General features: G+C 50.9%; 1 protein-coding gene across 5 annotated transcripts in view; it reads right to left on the reverse strand.

Moving 5' to 3' along the window:
* CNTFR (ciliary neurotrophic factor receptor) overlaps nucleotides 1–15,096 on the reverse strand; it is a 198,704-nt gene that overhangs the window by 68,759 nt on the left and 114,849 nt on the right. For all 5 annotated transcript variants that reach the window (XM_056514340.1, XM_056514344.1, XM_056514343.1 and 2 more), the window contains one exon: nucleotides 13,824–13,902. In XM_056514340.1, the coding sequence (XP_056370315.1) occupies nucleotides 13,824–13,902 (79 nt within the window). The remainder of the gene's footprint in view (nucleotides 1–13,823; nucleotides 13,903–15,096) is intronic.

Consider the following 15,096-nt stretch of genomic DNA (forward strand, 5'->3'; position numbering starts at 1 on the left):
AATTTCCAACAGATGATGGCTACCCTGAGGATGCTCCCCACCAGCTTTGCCCAGGACAGACTGGCAGCCAGCGTTTTGCTCCCAGCTGGAGATGCCCCTTGTGGGAAGCACAGGGTTCCAGCCCAGGGATGGAGGCAGCTCTTCCTCAGCACTCAGGCTGTCAGTGCCTGCAGCCCCCCAGGGATGGCCACCCTATCATCCACTGCTTGTGCTGGCATCCAGCAAGATGCAGATCCCCACAAAAAGATCTGACAACACAAACGGGTGAGACAAACGTGGAGAGCATCTTACACATCGAGATGAAGCCCCCAAAACAGATTAAATGCCTGGCCCAGGAGAGTTTGTTTTCATCAGAGCTAGGCTCTGGTTTTCCTCCTTCCTTGTGATCCTATGACACCTGTTACACTGACCCCAGGGCTTGGTCAGGCTCTCCTGACCCTGCTGAAATACAAAACCACAAATCACTGAATTAACTTTGGCTGGTGCCTTTCTATCCACCTGGGACCCCGTATGGCCCTCGGGATGCAGCACTCAGGCAGTGCAGGGATGGCTTGTGGGGCTATGGCACAGCTGCTGCTGTGCACACCAGTGACTCCCTCTGAGGCACCAAAGCAAAAAGCTTTCCATAAATACTGGTTACACTCAAAAACTCCTCAGGGCTAAGCGAGGTAAGAAAAATGGCACAAACTCACTGGAGGAAGGAAAACACAATTAAATCACCCAACAGCCCGTATCCACTAATCCCTTGTGCTACCAGGCTTGACTTGAAGGTCTCTTCCTGCTGACACGCACTTCCCACCCCTCATCCAGCCCTGGATTTTCCAGAATCCTGGCACAGTGTCTGTGCACACATGTTAAGGAAAGGAAGGTGCCCACAGTCCCAGCTCCCAGCACACAGCCCAGCACACTGTGGGGCTATGGGCTGTGCAGGGACAAGCCTGGGAGCTGCTGCCCCCTGACACAGCACAGATTAAAGGCACCGAGTGTTTTCAGGAGGGTTCAGTATTCACCAGACTGGGGGACACACCTGCAACATCAGGAAACAGCATTAAAGGAGCTGTGAGTGCTTGTGGCAGCTCCCACTGTGAGGCTCTTCATTCTGAAGCTGTGATTTAGGGCAGGATGAAGAATGTGATGGGATTAAACCTGTCTACCTAAATCCTGAAATTTTCCTTCTGGGTTTACATCCCAAAGTCCTTCTCATAGATCAGCAGAAGGATGCTCGGGCCCGCCTCTCTGGAGCTGCCAAGAATAAAATTGCAAAAATATGCAGAAAGAAATGCATCATGGCTACAAAAGCCCATGAGCTCAGAGAACTCAGTGGAATAGATTACAGAGTGAGGGGGTTCACTAACACAGAGGTAGGGCTGTCCACTGGGTATCTTGGTCAGATGGAGCAGACACTTTCAATTTAAAGTGACTGATCAAGCCCTGTAATCTGATCCAAATTTCTTGTGAGGTAAGGCACATCCCACTTCTTAAACAGGACTTCTCATTAGCCCAGGGGTGAACTTGCCCTGCTGCCATGCAAAAGACATGAACTGCACAGTTTGATAAAACTGAGTCAAGCTAAGGCAATGCCAATATCCAGAAAATAAATAAATAAACAATAAAAAAATTGAAAAGGAAAAAACAAAAAAAATTTAGTTTATGCATAGACACGTAGACAGATGTTTCCTCTAAAATGACAGCTTCCAGAGTCCCATGTTGCTACTATTCCCCCTGGGATTTTCCTTTCTGTCTACCATGCTGCCAATGCAGCAGCTAGGTAAGTTTTGAAGAGCACCAACCAGCAGCTTGGAAATAGCTGCAGTGATTATATTGCAACACTTCACTGCTTCCCTGAGCTGCAGCTCCCTCCTCCACTGTTGGAAGCACAATCAATGCTAATTAATTAAGGGCCAGAGCCTGCCAACCATGGTCACACCAACTCCAGTGCTGTTTCCTGAATATTCAGGGCTCACGCTCCACAAAAGAAGGATCCGCCTGCAGCAACTTGGGTTGAGAACAACAGAAACTCTCTTTGCAAACCAGGAGGGACAGACAGGCATGTCTGTGTCAGAGCTGAGGGCTGGAGGAGTTGTCTGAGCTGGGGCAGACCCAGTGAGCTGCAGCTGTAAATCAGCAGTGAGGCATCCTGCCAGCATCCCTAAAGGCTCTCCACCACCAGCAGCCACAGAGCTGGCACAGCTTTTACACCCAGCCATGGCTCAGGGGAGGGTGCTTGTGTGGGGCCAGAGACAGAGCATGAGCACCCTCCAAAACCTCCAAAAGGGAGGATCAAAGCCCTTTCTCTTAGTGCCCAAAGTGATGTGCTCTGTGGTGCTGGGAGAGAAGAAGGCAGGGGTGTTAATGGACAAAGATGGGGAGGCTCCTTGAGAGCAAAGGAGACAGGGAATAGTCCCAGGAGAGTGAATGGGATTAACCAGAGGGAACAGTACTGGAGCTCACTAGAAGGTGAACTATGGCTCCTAACTCTGCCAAAGGGATTCTGTGATGCTCCAAGAGTGAGGAGGCACAAGTGGGGAATTCAAGCTCCTGATCTGCCCCTCCACTATGCCACACTGAGGGACCCTCACACAAAGGAAAAACGCAAGAACCTGTGCTTTCCACCACAAAGGTAAAACTGCTTTTCAAGTCTGCTGAGCACAGGAACTTGTGCCATGAATACGACCACCAGGCTCATGCCCTGTAATCCTACGTAATGCTACACACCCTCCCAACAGCAGGAGCTCCTGAAAGGCTCAACAGCCTCCTCCCACTCCTCAGCAGCATCACTGGATTTTCAGCCCTTTGCACCCAGCCTCTCCAGTTGTCCCAGCACTGGCACAAGTTGTGGCAGGTCTCCAGGCTCACAGTTATAGCCAGGCATGGAGGCTTCCCATGGGAAATCACAGGAGAGGACTAGACAGACAGACATGAGCTTCTGGATTTAATGCACTCCCACTCCCACGTGCCTCAGTTTCTCCCTTACACAGCATCCAGTCAGCTGGAACTTCCACAGCACAGGCAAGTCACAAACTCAGTAGAGTCCAACCTGCCAGGGCTTTGGTTTGGCTGGAGTCAGAGCCTCCCTGTGACTCATCCCACGGAGTCTCAAGTTCATGGCTATGGATGGAGAATCCACTGAGAGCACTCCAGGCTCAATTCACCCTCCCCTGGGAGTGGATTTGTGCATAAACAATGCAGACGATGAGCAGAGCTCAACCACCTGGTTGGAGAAGTTCCTCACTTGGATGGATGAAAGGATGTGGGGCTTATGAGGACAAGCTCCCAGCAGTGGACCCCTGTGTGTACACTCTGCACCACCCCAGCTTTCAGCTGGTGATGCTGTTGTCAGCTTGCCTTCATGCCACTCACAACAGGACGAGACCCTGATCTCCCTCTGGAGCTCTGTCACCTCTGTGAGGGATGCTCATCAACTTCCTTGGTTTTATTTCAGTTTGGATCCTGGAGGCAGCAAGTGTAGCCCTCTACAGCAGAGACCAGCTGAGCAAGGAGTGGACTTTTCTCCAGAGAACAGAAGTGCCCTTTGGAGGAGCAGAGCATCCATTCCCCACCATCCCTCTGTGAGCAGAGCTGTTATTCAGCAGCACCCCCAAGGCCTGGACATCAGAAATGCATGCACAGGTGGGCACACCTCATTACACCTCAGCAAACCCAGCAGGAATCAAGCCAGACAGGCCTCATGCTGCAGCCCTGCTTTAGCTTGTGCATCTCAGTTAATTCCTCTGTGTGATGGTCCCAGCCCTCCTCTGCCTACAAATCACAAGGTCTTGGCTGGCAGAACTCCTGTGGGCTCCCAGCCCTGCAGGTCAATGTTTTTTAGCATCAGCTCTGTAGATCTCTGGCTGTTTTGTAAAGCTCCAGAATGGATAACTAAGAAGAGCCTGGCTACTGGGAGGTGACTTAAATCTGCTAACACAGATTTAAGCTCTGGGGGAAATGCTGCAGGCTTTGCAAACTAAAAAAGCTGGGAAGGTCAAGAGTGTTGAACCTGGGATGAAAGGCACTACCTTTCTGTCAACTGTGTGCACCCTGAGGTGAGGTTTTGCCCCATCCATAGGGAATTTTGAACTGAGAGGTGGATGTGTCTTGCCAGGGACTGTTCCTCCACACAGGTGCATGCAGCTGTGCAAGGAGAATATTTTATCCCCTTCCTCTTGTCTCTTAAGTAGAGACTAAGGCTGTTTTATCCCCATGCTGTGAATCACACTCACAAAGCCCTTTCCCAGCACCAGCCTCCCCAGTATGGCTCTAACCAAGGGAAGGCAATGAGGCTCCAGACTGCTCAGCTTCAATTAGCACCTGCTAACAGCTGAGCCTCGATAGCAGTGTTTTCCAGCAAATTGTACACCAAGAGATCAATGGCTCACACAGGGCTGTAACCCCTCCTGCCTCCATCACTGTCAATTGCCTTGTGGTTTCACTCCACTTCTCCACCTGATGGGCCTTCCTGGAGCAGTCATTACAAGGTGACACACATCTCTTTTCCCCTCTGTAACGAGCCTGCCACAGCCCCTCCTCAATCCTTCTTCTCCTTCTCCTTTTAATATGCCACAATTATATTGCCTTCTCTGCATGGATCCACCCCATTTAGTGCTGCCCAAGACTGTTTATGCTGAAAGATGCTCTTTTCAACCACAGCACAGACTGCACATCTTGCAAGTTGTTCTGTGTATTTTTCACACTCCAATATCTCCTGGCCTGATTAGGAATCTGGCATTTCCCTTTCCACAGGAGCACAATGTCTGCTCAGAGAAATTAACCCCACCAAGGATTTCAATAACAGAGGTTTGTGGACGTTGTGTTCCAGCATCTGCACTCCTGAACACGCTTCATGGTATCTTTGCTCTATTCCCACCTCAGAAAATCCTCTCAGAGGAAGCAGAGATGATGATGATGTTTGTACTCAATGTCTTGCTGTGCCTGTGTTCCCAGTATCCAGGGCTTTGCTTGCTTCCAGATTTTTGGGCTGAAGATAACAGCAAGTGATTCCATGCCCAGCACTACAGATGTGCAGATGTGCAGGATCTTTCCTGACTTTTTGGTCCGGGGTTCTGCCACACACAGCTACTGTGGCATGTCCTGGATATGATTTGTAGCACCCACTCCTGAGGCTGTGGGCTCCCACAAGTGCTGCCCAGAGCTGCCCCAGGGCTGCCACATTTGCTTTTTGAGCCTGACTGGAGATTGGCTTTGCTGTCCCAGGGCATCCAGGATTTCAGACACTGGAAGCTTGCTCTTCAAATGGGATAAATAATGAGTGGTACATTCAGTCCAAGTTCTGTTGGACACGTGGGCTGGTGGGAGCAGGATGCTCTGGAAATGTGAGATATCTGGTTCACTGGGATGGCCACATGTGACTTCCAAGGTGAGACCTTTCCAAGATTTTGGAGGCTAATTGAAACCAAATCCCTGAAGCACTAAAGATTTCCACTCCACCTGTCACAGTTTTATGTGATCTTCCATTTCTGGAAGCCTTTGAGAATGTAAAGGATGGATGAGGATTGCTTCCTCCCTCAACAAAAGGAGCACAGTGCTAGGACTGGACACAGCCCTTCTTCAGCAGGCAGTGCTCACATACAGAACAAGGCCCATAGCTATTCCTTCTATGCTGGGATAAACCTCAGCTTCCTAAGCTCTGGAAACCTGTGCAAATGAGATTTTGGCTTCTATCAGCCTTTGGGGGCTCCTAGTTTCTGTTTACCACCACGTGTCAGCAGAGGAAGCCATGCTCGTGCTCCATGGATCAGGGCAACGCCACATCAAGAAGAAAATCCAAACCTTTCCTCCCAGCCTCTCCCCAACAAGCAGGCCTTGTTCAGTACTGGGTTTCAACAAGGATTTATTGGCAAGAACTCCCTGGCTTAAGCAGATGACTCACAGATTCAGTGCTGCCCTCCCTGCACAGCCACAGCCTGGCAGGTCCTGCCCCCACCCCATGGGCTGTGGCAGCATTGCCCTGTGCTAGCAGTAATCCTCCACTTGAAGCTTCTCTAGATGTCTGGGTGGACTACAAATCCCATTCCTCCTCCTCTGTTGCCTGTTGCTGTGTAATGAAGCCTAAGAGACTACTGAGACATGTTTTTCCTTAGCACTGGCAGAACTAATGAGTCCTGGCAGACTGTGATCTTCCTGGCAGTTTCTTTTCTCACCACAGACATGAACTATTTTCACCAGTTTTGTGGAATCACAGGCTTGTACAAAGCCTGATAGATCCACACTCTAAAGCTGTTTTCTTTTTTCTTTTCTGTCTTTGATTCTTTTGCAGATTTGTGATCTGCTTCAATACACAGGACCTATTTTTGGGAAGGGTTCCCTATTTTGTTATCATCACAAATGTTCCCAGCTGGGTTTCCTTCCAAGCTCTTGGATGGCTCACATGGGACAGATCTCCACTTTACTCCAGAATTTCATAAACTCCATTTCAAACAACTATTTCTATTTCCAGAAAGTGGCAAATTCAGTTCCAGTGACTCCAGACAGAATTGTACATGGAAAGCAAGCAGCCTCTTTGCAATGCCCACAAACTTTAGTAGCTTGAAAAAAGCAAGACTTCAAAGCCCTGAACCATCAAGCTGTGTTTCCTCTCACCTAAGTGCCAGTCCCTCTATATTTCTTCCTGTCCTTCCCTTCTCTTCCCCACTTGCACTTCAAGAACATCTCACCTCCTGCCTCTGACAGCACTTAGCACAACAGGACATCAATCTTTTTGCTGACCTGTGGCTATTTTTCAAACACAGACTCTAGGTAAGAGCTGTGAGCTCTCCAATCCCTGTCTGACAGGCATGAGCTGTGCTCCTGCAGTGTGTCCCAGCAGGACACACCACACTGCACCGACTTTCTGAGTGCAAAATTAACAGACAATATGTGGAAATTAACCCTCTTGATTTCCCAGCTCCCAGGAGAGAGAAGCAAGCATGGGATGTGCTCCCAAAAGGGCTATCCTGCATTGCTGGCTGGACCCCTTGGGATGCTCAGCTCTGGAACCTGTGGAGTGATGAGGCAGTGGGCAAGAAAGCACAGGCACTAAAAATAGGCTGTTTGCGGTAGGGGCTGACCACATTTATTAGCAAGCCTGTGCTCTGGCTGACCACAAGGTCAGCTGCCTAGAGCTTGGCCATAATTCACTCTGTGTCTGGGCAGGAAATCTAGTTGAGCTCAGGGGGATGTCCAGTAATAGAAAAAGTTGTTCCAGGACCTTGGGCTATTTTTGCTGTTTTCTTTTATTTTGCAGACAGAGAACCTTTCGGGAGATGCATCTTGTGCTGGGAAAAAAAAAAAAAGAAAAATAAAGCCAGGTGCTTATGGACAGAGAGAGGGGCAGAAATGGAAAGGGGAGTATGCAGATGTTTGTGCCTGTTTGTGCACTGGGTCTGGGGTTCTTCAGGCTCACCTTCACCAGGAAAGATCAGAGCAACAAAGGGGACTCCAGAACTTGTTGGGCTCTTAACCACCCTAGCAGAGTGCAGAGTCTAACAGGTCACAGCAGGGGTGTCCCTGCAGGTGGAGTTGCTGTCTCTTCTGCTTCCCTGCAGCTGTGGGTTGGCAGGGAAGATGGGGAGGCAGTGGGAAAAGCATCACAGTAATGAATACTCAGGGGTGGAGCTGATGGACCTTCCTTGGAAAGGCATCAGAGGGCAGCTTGAATTACAGCCAGGTTGCACCTCTGGCCAGCAAGGGATGGGCCAGCAGATTGTCCCCTGCAGATGCAGTAATCCCACGGGGACAATGCTGGTTCCCAGTGGATGGCCACGAGCCTGGGCTAGCTTTGCTGTGAGCAGCAGAGGAGGCAGAGAGCAGACAGATGCCTGCCCTTCAGAAGGATTTAAGCAGGCTCTGCTGAATGGGGCTGCAGTTTGGAGTGAAGCTGGTATTTTCAGCCAGCTGTATAATGAGAGCATCCAGAGTTATAACAGGAAGGATTAAAAAATGTAATTGCTAATGGGGAATTAATTGTTAATGGGGAATCATCATTGCAGGAGGGTGTTCCCAGTGTGGCCCCGCAGGGATCTGTTCTTGGCCAATTGCTAATCACTCGTCTTATCAATTATCCTGAAGGCAACATAAAACTGTTGCTGGCAAAGTTTGCCAGTGACACAGGGGCTGATGTATATAATGGAAAGGATGAGTCCATCACACACAGAGTCCAGAGCAGTTAATATATGAGCCTTCCCTAGGCAGGAGCATGTGTTTTATGCAGCCAAACACAAGTCCATTCATCTCAGTGGAGGAATTTAGGTCAGACTTGCAGAATGCAGGATGGTGTCCTGGGGAGGACAGCACCAATAAGGCCTTGTCAGGAGTCACTTGGAGATAAAGTGCCAGTGCTGAGAGCAAAACTTGGCCAGAGGCAAAAGGAGGTGTCACGGGAGGGAGGAAGGTGCTATGCAATGGGAAGACAGCTTTGTCCTGAGCTAGCCCCAACCTGAGTCTGGAAGAAAGCTTCATCTCCAGCCTCCCAGCCAGCCACTCTGCACACACAGTCAGCCCCTCTGACCTCGCCTTCCCCAGCCCTGCCTGTGCCCTGGCAATTACAAAAATTCCAGATCACTCTGTTGCACATACAATTCACCCTGGGGAATACATGCAGAAACAAACAACAAATGACAGATGTTTGTCATGTCCCTTAATGCATGACTGAAGGACACTGGGAGAGGAGAGGAGAGGAGAGGAGAGGAGAGGAGAGGAGAGGAGAGGAGAGGAGAGGAGAGGAGAGGAGAGGAGAGGAGAGGAGAGGAGAGGAGAGGAGAGGAGAGGAGAGGAGAGGAGAGGAGAGGAGAGGAGAGGAGAGGAGAGGAGAGGAGAGGAGAGGAGAGGAGAGGAGAGGAGAGGAGAGGAGAGGAGAGGAGAGGAGAGGAGAGGAGAGGAGAGGAGAGGAGAGGAGAGGAGAGGAGATACTTCAAATATACTTCTGAATGTATATTTGTAGATAGCACTCCTGCAGAGCCATCTCAGGTTGGATGCACAAGGCCACCCAATTATACCTCTTGAATCCAGGCACCTCCACTCAACTGTGTTTGCACAACAGCCAAAACCTACACAGATGTCTACAAACAAAACACACAGCCTGGTGAAAATGGACAAACCATCTCCTACACAGAAAATCCAGAGAACATCTCCAAAATCAAAGTGTCTAGTTTAAGCATGCCAGGCAGGTGGTACTCCCTGGCATGGGCTGACTTATGTGGAGGATGCAGAGTCCAGAAAGAGCTGGTCACATTCCTGTCAGCCAAAAATTGCAACACAGACGAGGTTGGGCAATTCTGGAAGGGGAGAGAGGTTTTCCTATCTACAGCTGGCTTCTCTTTGAAAAGCCAATTTGCATGGCTCTGCTGTGCATTTTGAAGGCTGTTTACTGGTCCAGGCTTTGTCTTTGCAGCAGCATTTCTAACGAGGCACGTGCAAACTGGAGCCCCCGGGAGGCTCTGCTGCAGAACCGACTGCAAAAGATTAGTCAGGGCTTAAGAGAACAAGAAAAAAGGGAGAGTCATGAAACAAAATCTCTCTTTTCCTCAGCTGAGGAATGATGGGGGCTAATTGCTTGTTGCTGGTGAGGAAGAGGAGAGATGGGAGCTTCTGCGCCTATCAATAAATTAACCCCAGCATGTGGCATCTGAAGTGCATTCATTTCCAGAGCCTTTTATCTCCTTTGTCTCCTCTCCTGGGTGAAAACATAATTATTGTTTAAACATGAGTTAATTCAGCAAGGTAAGGATCAATAAAACAGAATTACTCCTCTTTTAAAAGTGAAGAAATCTCAATCTGGGACAGATGTGGACATAACTCTGGCAGAGCTGATGGATGGAGAAGACACCTTGGTCACAGCAAGAGACTGGAGAAGCAGAACTCCTTCTTTTCAGGACTGCTGTAGGCATTTGGTTTAATAAGAACAGAAAAGTCCAGCAACAGGCAGTCATAGCCTTCAGTACAAAAAGCTGAAATCACCCATGCATGTACACTTGGCAACCTGAATGTGGTTGGGCATCTCCACCACGTACACACCTCCCAAATAAGAGCTTGGGTTACACCCCAAAGCTTGTGCTGTGACCTCTCCCAGACCTTTGAAGGCGCCCAGGCCCTGCTAGGGAGGAGGTCTCTGCACTGCAGGGACCCCCACCAGCTCTGCTCTCACACAGTGGAGAACTTGGACAGCCAAAGGTGTGAGTGTCACAGCAGTCAGCATCGCATCGGTGCTCTGCTCAGCTTTCCCCATCACTTTCCTCCATTCTGAAACAAATTGGCAGCAACCACTGCCTGGAGAACAAAACACAGAGCTAATGGGAAGATGATTAGAGGGCTAGAACACCTCTAGTATGAGGAAAGACTGAGGTACTTGGTATTCTTCAGCCTGGAGAAGAGAAGGCTCTGGGATGACACCACCCAACACATAAAGGGGCTACAAGAGAACTGAGGAGGGATTTCTCACAAGGACAAGGGGTAATGGCTTTAAACTGAAAGAGAGCAAGTTTAGATTAGATATCAGGAATAAATCCTTCACTGTGAAGATGGTAAGGCACTGGTGAAGCCGTGGATGTCCCACCCCTGGAAGTGTTCCTGGCATTGCTGTCCGTGGCAGGGGGATTGGAGCTTGATGATATTTAAAGTCCCTTCCAGCCTGAACCATTCTGTGATTTTTTTGTGGAGGGCACAAGGCTCTCCCCTTCTCTCCCAGGTTTCAAGCCTGTTCTGCCTGCTGTGTGCTCTCCCATTCTTCTTGCAGCTCCTGTCCATCCCTCCATACCAGCTGGATCTGTGCAGATGGGGACAGCCCTGTGGCTGTCCAGGGCAATACCCATCTCTGCAGGCAGGTCTGCCCAATCTGACAGCCCCATCCGAAGCTGGTTATTCATGCACTGAGGATGACAGTCCTGGACACCCTCTTCCATTGCCCCTCTGTGCTTCCCTGCAGCAGGACAGCCCAAACCCACTGCCAGAACATTACTGCCAGCCTCTCAGCATCCGGCCCTGCTGGATGTCTCTGGTCTCCCACCCCCGTGGGAAGCTGCAGTCTTCAGCTGTGTGATGCATTTGAAACATGAGCAACATGCCAGGGATGCAAAGCAAGGGAGCTCTGTCACCCCAAAGGCCACAGGAACCCCAAATCCATTGACCTCTGAGCCTCTCCACTCCCTTCCCCCAACACTGGGGATCATCCCAGGCTTCTGCATCCCAGACAGATGCACCCTGTGCTCTGCCAGCTCCAAGGTGAAGGACTACAGGTGAGCAGGAGATGGGTTAGTAAGGAACAGCCTCACCTTCACCAAGCCTCACACTGCTTTTATTAATTCATGTGGCACTTTGCAGGACGCTCCAGTAATCACCGGGGTGCATATGAGAGCCGGGAGAGGGTGGCCAGGCTCCCTCGCCGTGCTCATGCTCACTTAGCAGCTTGTCACATCCTCCTCACTCAAGTATTCAGTGCTAATGCATCTCTTAAAGTGCTTCATGAGCTATTAAAGTCGAACGTGCCTCAAGTGCATGATAAATGGACTCTATGCCAGCATCTTCCCCCACTCCATTGGGTCCCTGCCACCAGTGGGATTAATCCATCCTCCCACCCCATTCCTGCTGTGCTTTTCCAGCCGGAGTGCCCGGCTGGTGGGGGATGAGCTCTGGGGCTGGCTGGTGAGGAGAGGCTGCAGCAGGGCAGGGGGTGAGCTCTGGCTGGGGCACAAACCCAGGGCACAGCTCTGGGTCTCCAGAGTGGACCTGGCTGTGTCTGAGCCGGGCACAGTGAGCTGGGTGGGAGACCTGCTGCTCCAAATCTCCTGCCCAGAGCATCACCTTGCAGTTTCAGAGAGGTGCCCAGCAGGGACATGCAGTGCCTCTGGGGAACAGATTGAGTGTGGACACTGCTGAAGGCTCCTGGAAAAATCCAGTCTGGATTTTTCCCAGGCTTTTGTTTTTTCTCAGCTCCAGCTTGGATTTTTCCCAGGCTGGGGATCTTTCTCAGAGACAAAACAAGGCAAGGAAGAAAGAACAGCACAGATAAACACCTGGTGTTGGCCACCGAGCCGTGTGAGTGTCTCGTGATGTTTTGCAGAAAGTATGTTTTCAAAGAGGTGTTGTCTTCTTGGACCAATGAGTCTTTTCCACTTTGTTTTTCATGATCTCCCTTATATAAATGCCATGGCTTTGCCATAAATCACTTCTTCTTGCTACCTGGAAGGAGTCATGTTGCTGTGTTCTTTCGTGCTTCCTGGCCTTACAGCGACAATTGAGGACAGTCCTGAAGGTGCCCTAACATCTTGTAACTAATTGTTTGACCCTGTATCCCTTTTTTGTCCCCCACTGAAGCTGCTACAGATGGGAAGAGCCCTGCCTTACTTCTCACACCCCATTCAGGTATTTGTTGATGCACACAGGCCTCAGCAGCTTCAGTTTTGAGCTGCTGCCCCAGACACCTCCCTCCCAGTCACAGGCAGGCAAGGGAAACAGGAGGGACACGAGGACAAGGGAGACTACACTGCCAAATCCCTGAATGCTGCTGCATCACAGAGCAGAAGGTGACAGTCGCTGCAGCTCTGCACCAGCTGTCAGTGGCAAAATGCGTGGTCCTGCTCACTGGTGAGAAGCAGCATTTGTCTTGACAACACAATTCAAGTGTGTGCAGCCCTGAAGTACCTGGCACTTCTGTGTGTTGTGCATCTCCCTGTGCTGCAGGTCTGGGCCACTGTTCTACAGCACAGAGGAAGCTGCACCCAAAGGGTGCTCTGGCAGCCCTATGGCCAGATCCTTTAAAGCTTCCCAGGTAGTGATCCTGCAAGCACAGCAGGAGTGAGCAGCTTTGCTTCTCTGCAGGAAGCACCCCACCACCACAAGCAGCATCCAGCTCAGCACTCAAGTGCTTTGAGCAAGCACCCTGGGAAGGGGCTGGGGACCTTCCTGCAGCCAGCCAGCAAATTCCTTCCATGTCCAGAGAGTGGTTGTCCCCCTGCAATGTGGATGTGCTGCCAAACCTTGGCTGCTTTGTGTCCAACCTGGAAGCTTGTGGCAATGTAAACCCACCCAAACAGATTTAGGAGCACTTTGGCTGGTTCCTCAATTTCACAGAGTCCAAGGATGCAAAGATGTCTTTACTGGAGTTAATCAGCAAAATTCCCCTCTAAGATCCACTAGAAGCAACTACAGACAGGCTCCCAGGAAAAGCAGTGGATTCTGGAAGTTCCCCATTTTGTCCTATTTTTGCAGAGCTGGACTCTACAGCAGGACCCAACCATAATCTTCCTCCTCCTGCCTAGACCCAGGATCATGGGGGGCTCCTCCAACTCCCACAGCCACCAGTGACTCTAAAGTGCAATCTCTCTAAAGCCACCACTAAAACAAGCCATGAATCCCCTGCCAACCTGGAGAGATGTGAGCTAGTAGTAGGCACAGATGTGTGGTGGCAATGGGGATTAAGTCAGCCCAAGGAAGGGAGAGCAGGATGAAGCATCACCCATCATTGTCATGGGGCAGGGTGCCAGGGAGCTGTCAGGAGTGATCAGAGTTCAGAGCTGTCAGGCTGATGCTTCCTCCCAACTCTTCATCCCCTCATGGGTGGGCTGCATGGGGCAGCATCCACAAAAGAGTGGGCAAAGTGGTTCAAAGCAGTAGGGACAGAGAGAGCTGTGGGCAGGGCAAGGGACATCAGCAGAGGGAGACGAAGGATGCCCAAACCCCACAGTGATGGGCTGGAGGAGACACCTGTCACAGAGAGAAGGGGTAACATGCACAGAAACAATACCAGGCACCCAGATTCCCCCAGCAGAGAGGCTGGAGGAGCAGCATTCCCACTGTTGAGGACCCCAGGGCCTGGGGGGGTGTGAAGGACTCACCCTGGCTGTGCCTCTGGGCGTACACCACCACCACTGCGGCGAGCACCACGCAGCAGGCTGACCGGACCGGGCTAGCCATCTGTGGAAGCAAACACAGGCAGGAGCAGTCAGGGTTTGTCCCCAGTGCTGAGAGCCTCCAGCGGTGGGACTGCAAGGAGATGACTGTGAAACCAGCTCCATCGCAGCCAAGGGGAAATTCAGTGGGAAATGAGGCATTTTGCTGGCGCACGCTTCATCACCCGATAGCCTGTGGCACTTTCTGTGGGAGGTGTCTGGAGGTGATGACACGCCTTGCACAAATGCTCTGTTTCCACCATCTCATTTTCAAGATTTTCCTTAGGAAAGCCAACCCCTGGTGCTGGGCTCTCCTTGCCAGATGCAGCATCATCCTGGGAGCCAACACTTGAAATGGGTTGCTGAGGCGTTTTGAGGAGATGGGAGCACACCCAGGTAGTTCACAGCGGCAGTTGGTGCTTACGGTGTGCAAGATGTTGATCTCAGCACAAACCTCAGCCTCAGCCACCTGCCATTAACATCTCGATGGACCAGCTGTCCCCCACTTCTCTGGGCTGGGAGAGGGGCTGAGGCTGCTCTGTCCTGGTGAGCTGTGCCTTGTCCCACAGGATGCTGTGGTGCAGGGAGGTGTGGAGGGGTGACAGCTAAGAAAGCAAGAATGTCTATGTCTATGAAGACATCCTGCCTGCACGAAAAAGCACCTCTAGGAGTGCACAAATGGCAGCAACAACTACAAGGACACCCTGCACAGCCCTGCCAGGCTGGAGATGCCCAAACTCTCATTTTCTTGCAGCCAAGGCTGGTAGAGGAGACTAGAGCCAGGAAGGAGCTGCTGGGGACAGCAACAGGGATTCTGGCCCACCCACCAGGAGGTAAATAGCACCATGCATGAAAAGCAAATTGCACCTTCAAAACCATTTAAGCCTCTCTAATCTCCAGTGCCGTATCGGTAATGTGCACAGGATTGCCTTTTAATCTAGAACATGAGTATGGGCTCATTAGCCAGATGGCATCCATTTAAACCTAAATAAAGGGGGAGCTCTATTGGAGAGAGAAAAAAAGTCCAGCAAAACATATCCCATTACCCAACGACTGTTGCAGGAGCCCAGATGGCCTCGGGCTCACAGCAAACCTTTGCAGGGCTGGAGGGGAAGGCAAGAGCAGCTGGGTGGGATTTCATGAGCAGATTCTGGGGGGCAGCTGGACCAGCCTGATCTCAAATGTCTCTCAGGGGCAGGGATGCTGGGGGAGGTAGTGG

The sequence above is a fragment of the Oenanthe melanoleuca genome, chromosome Z, assembly GCF_029582105.1.
Source record: "Oenanthe melanoleuca isolate GR-GAL-2019-014 chromosome Z, OMel1.0, whole genome shotgun sequence".
Lineage (NCBI taxonomy): Eukaryota > Metazoa > Chordata > Aves > Passeriformes > Muscicapidae > Oenanthe > Oenanthe melanoleuca.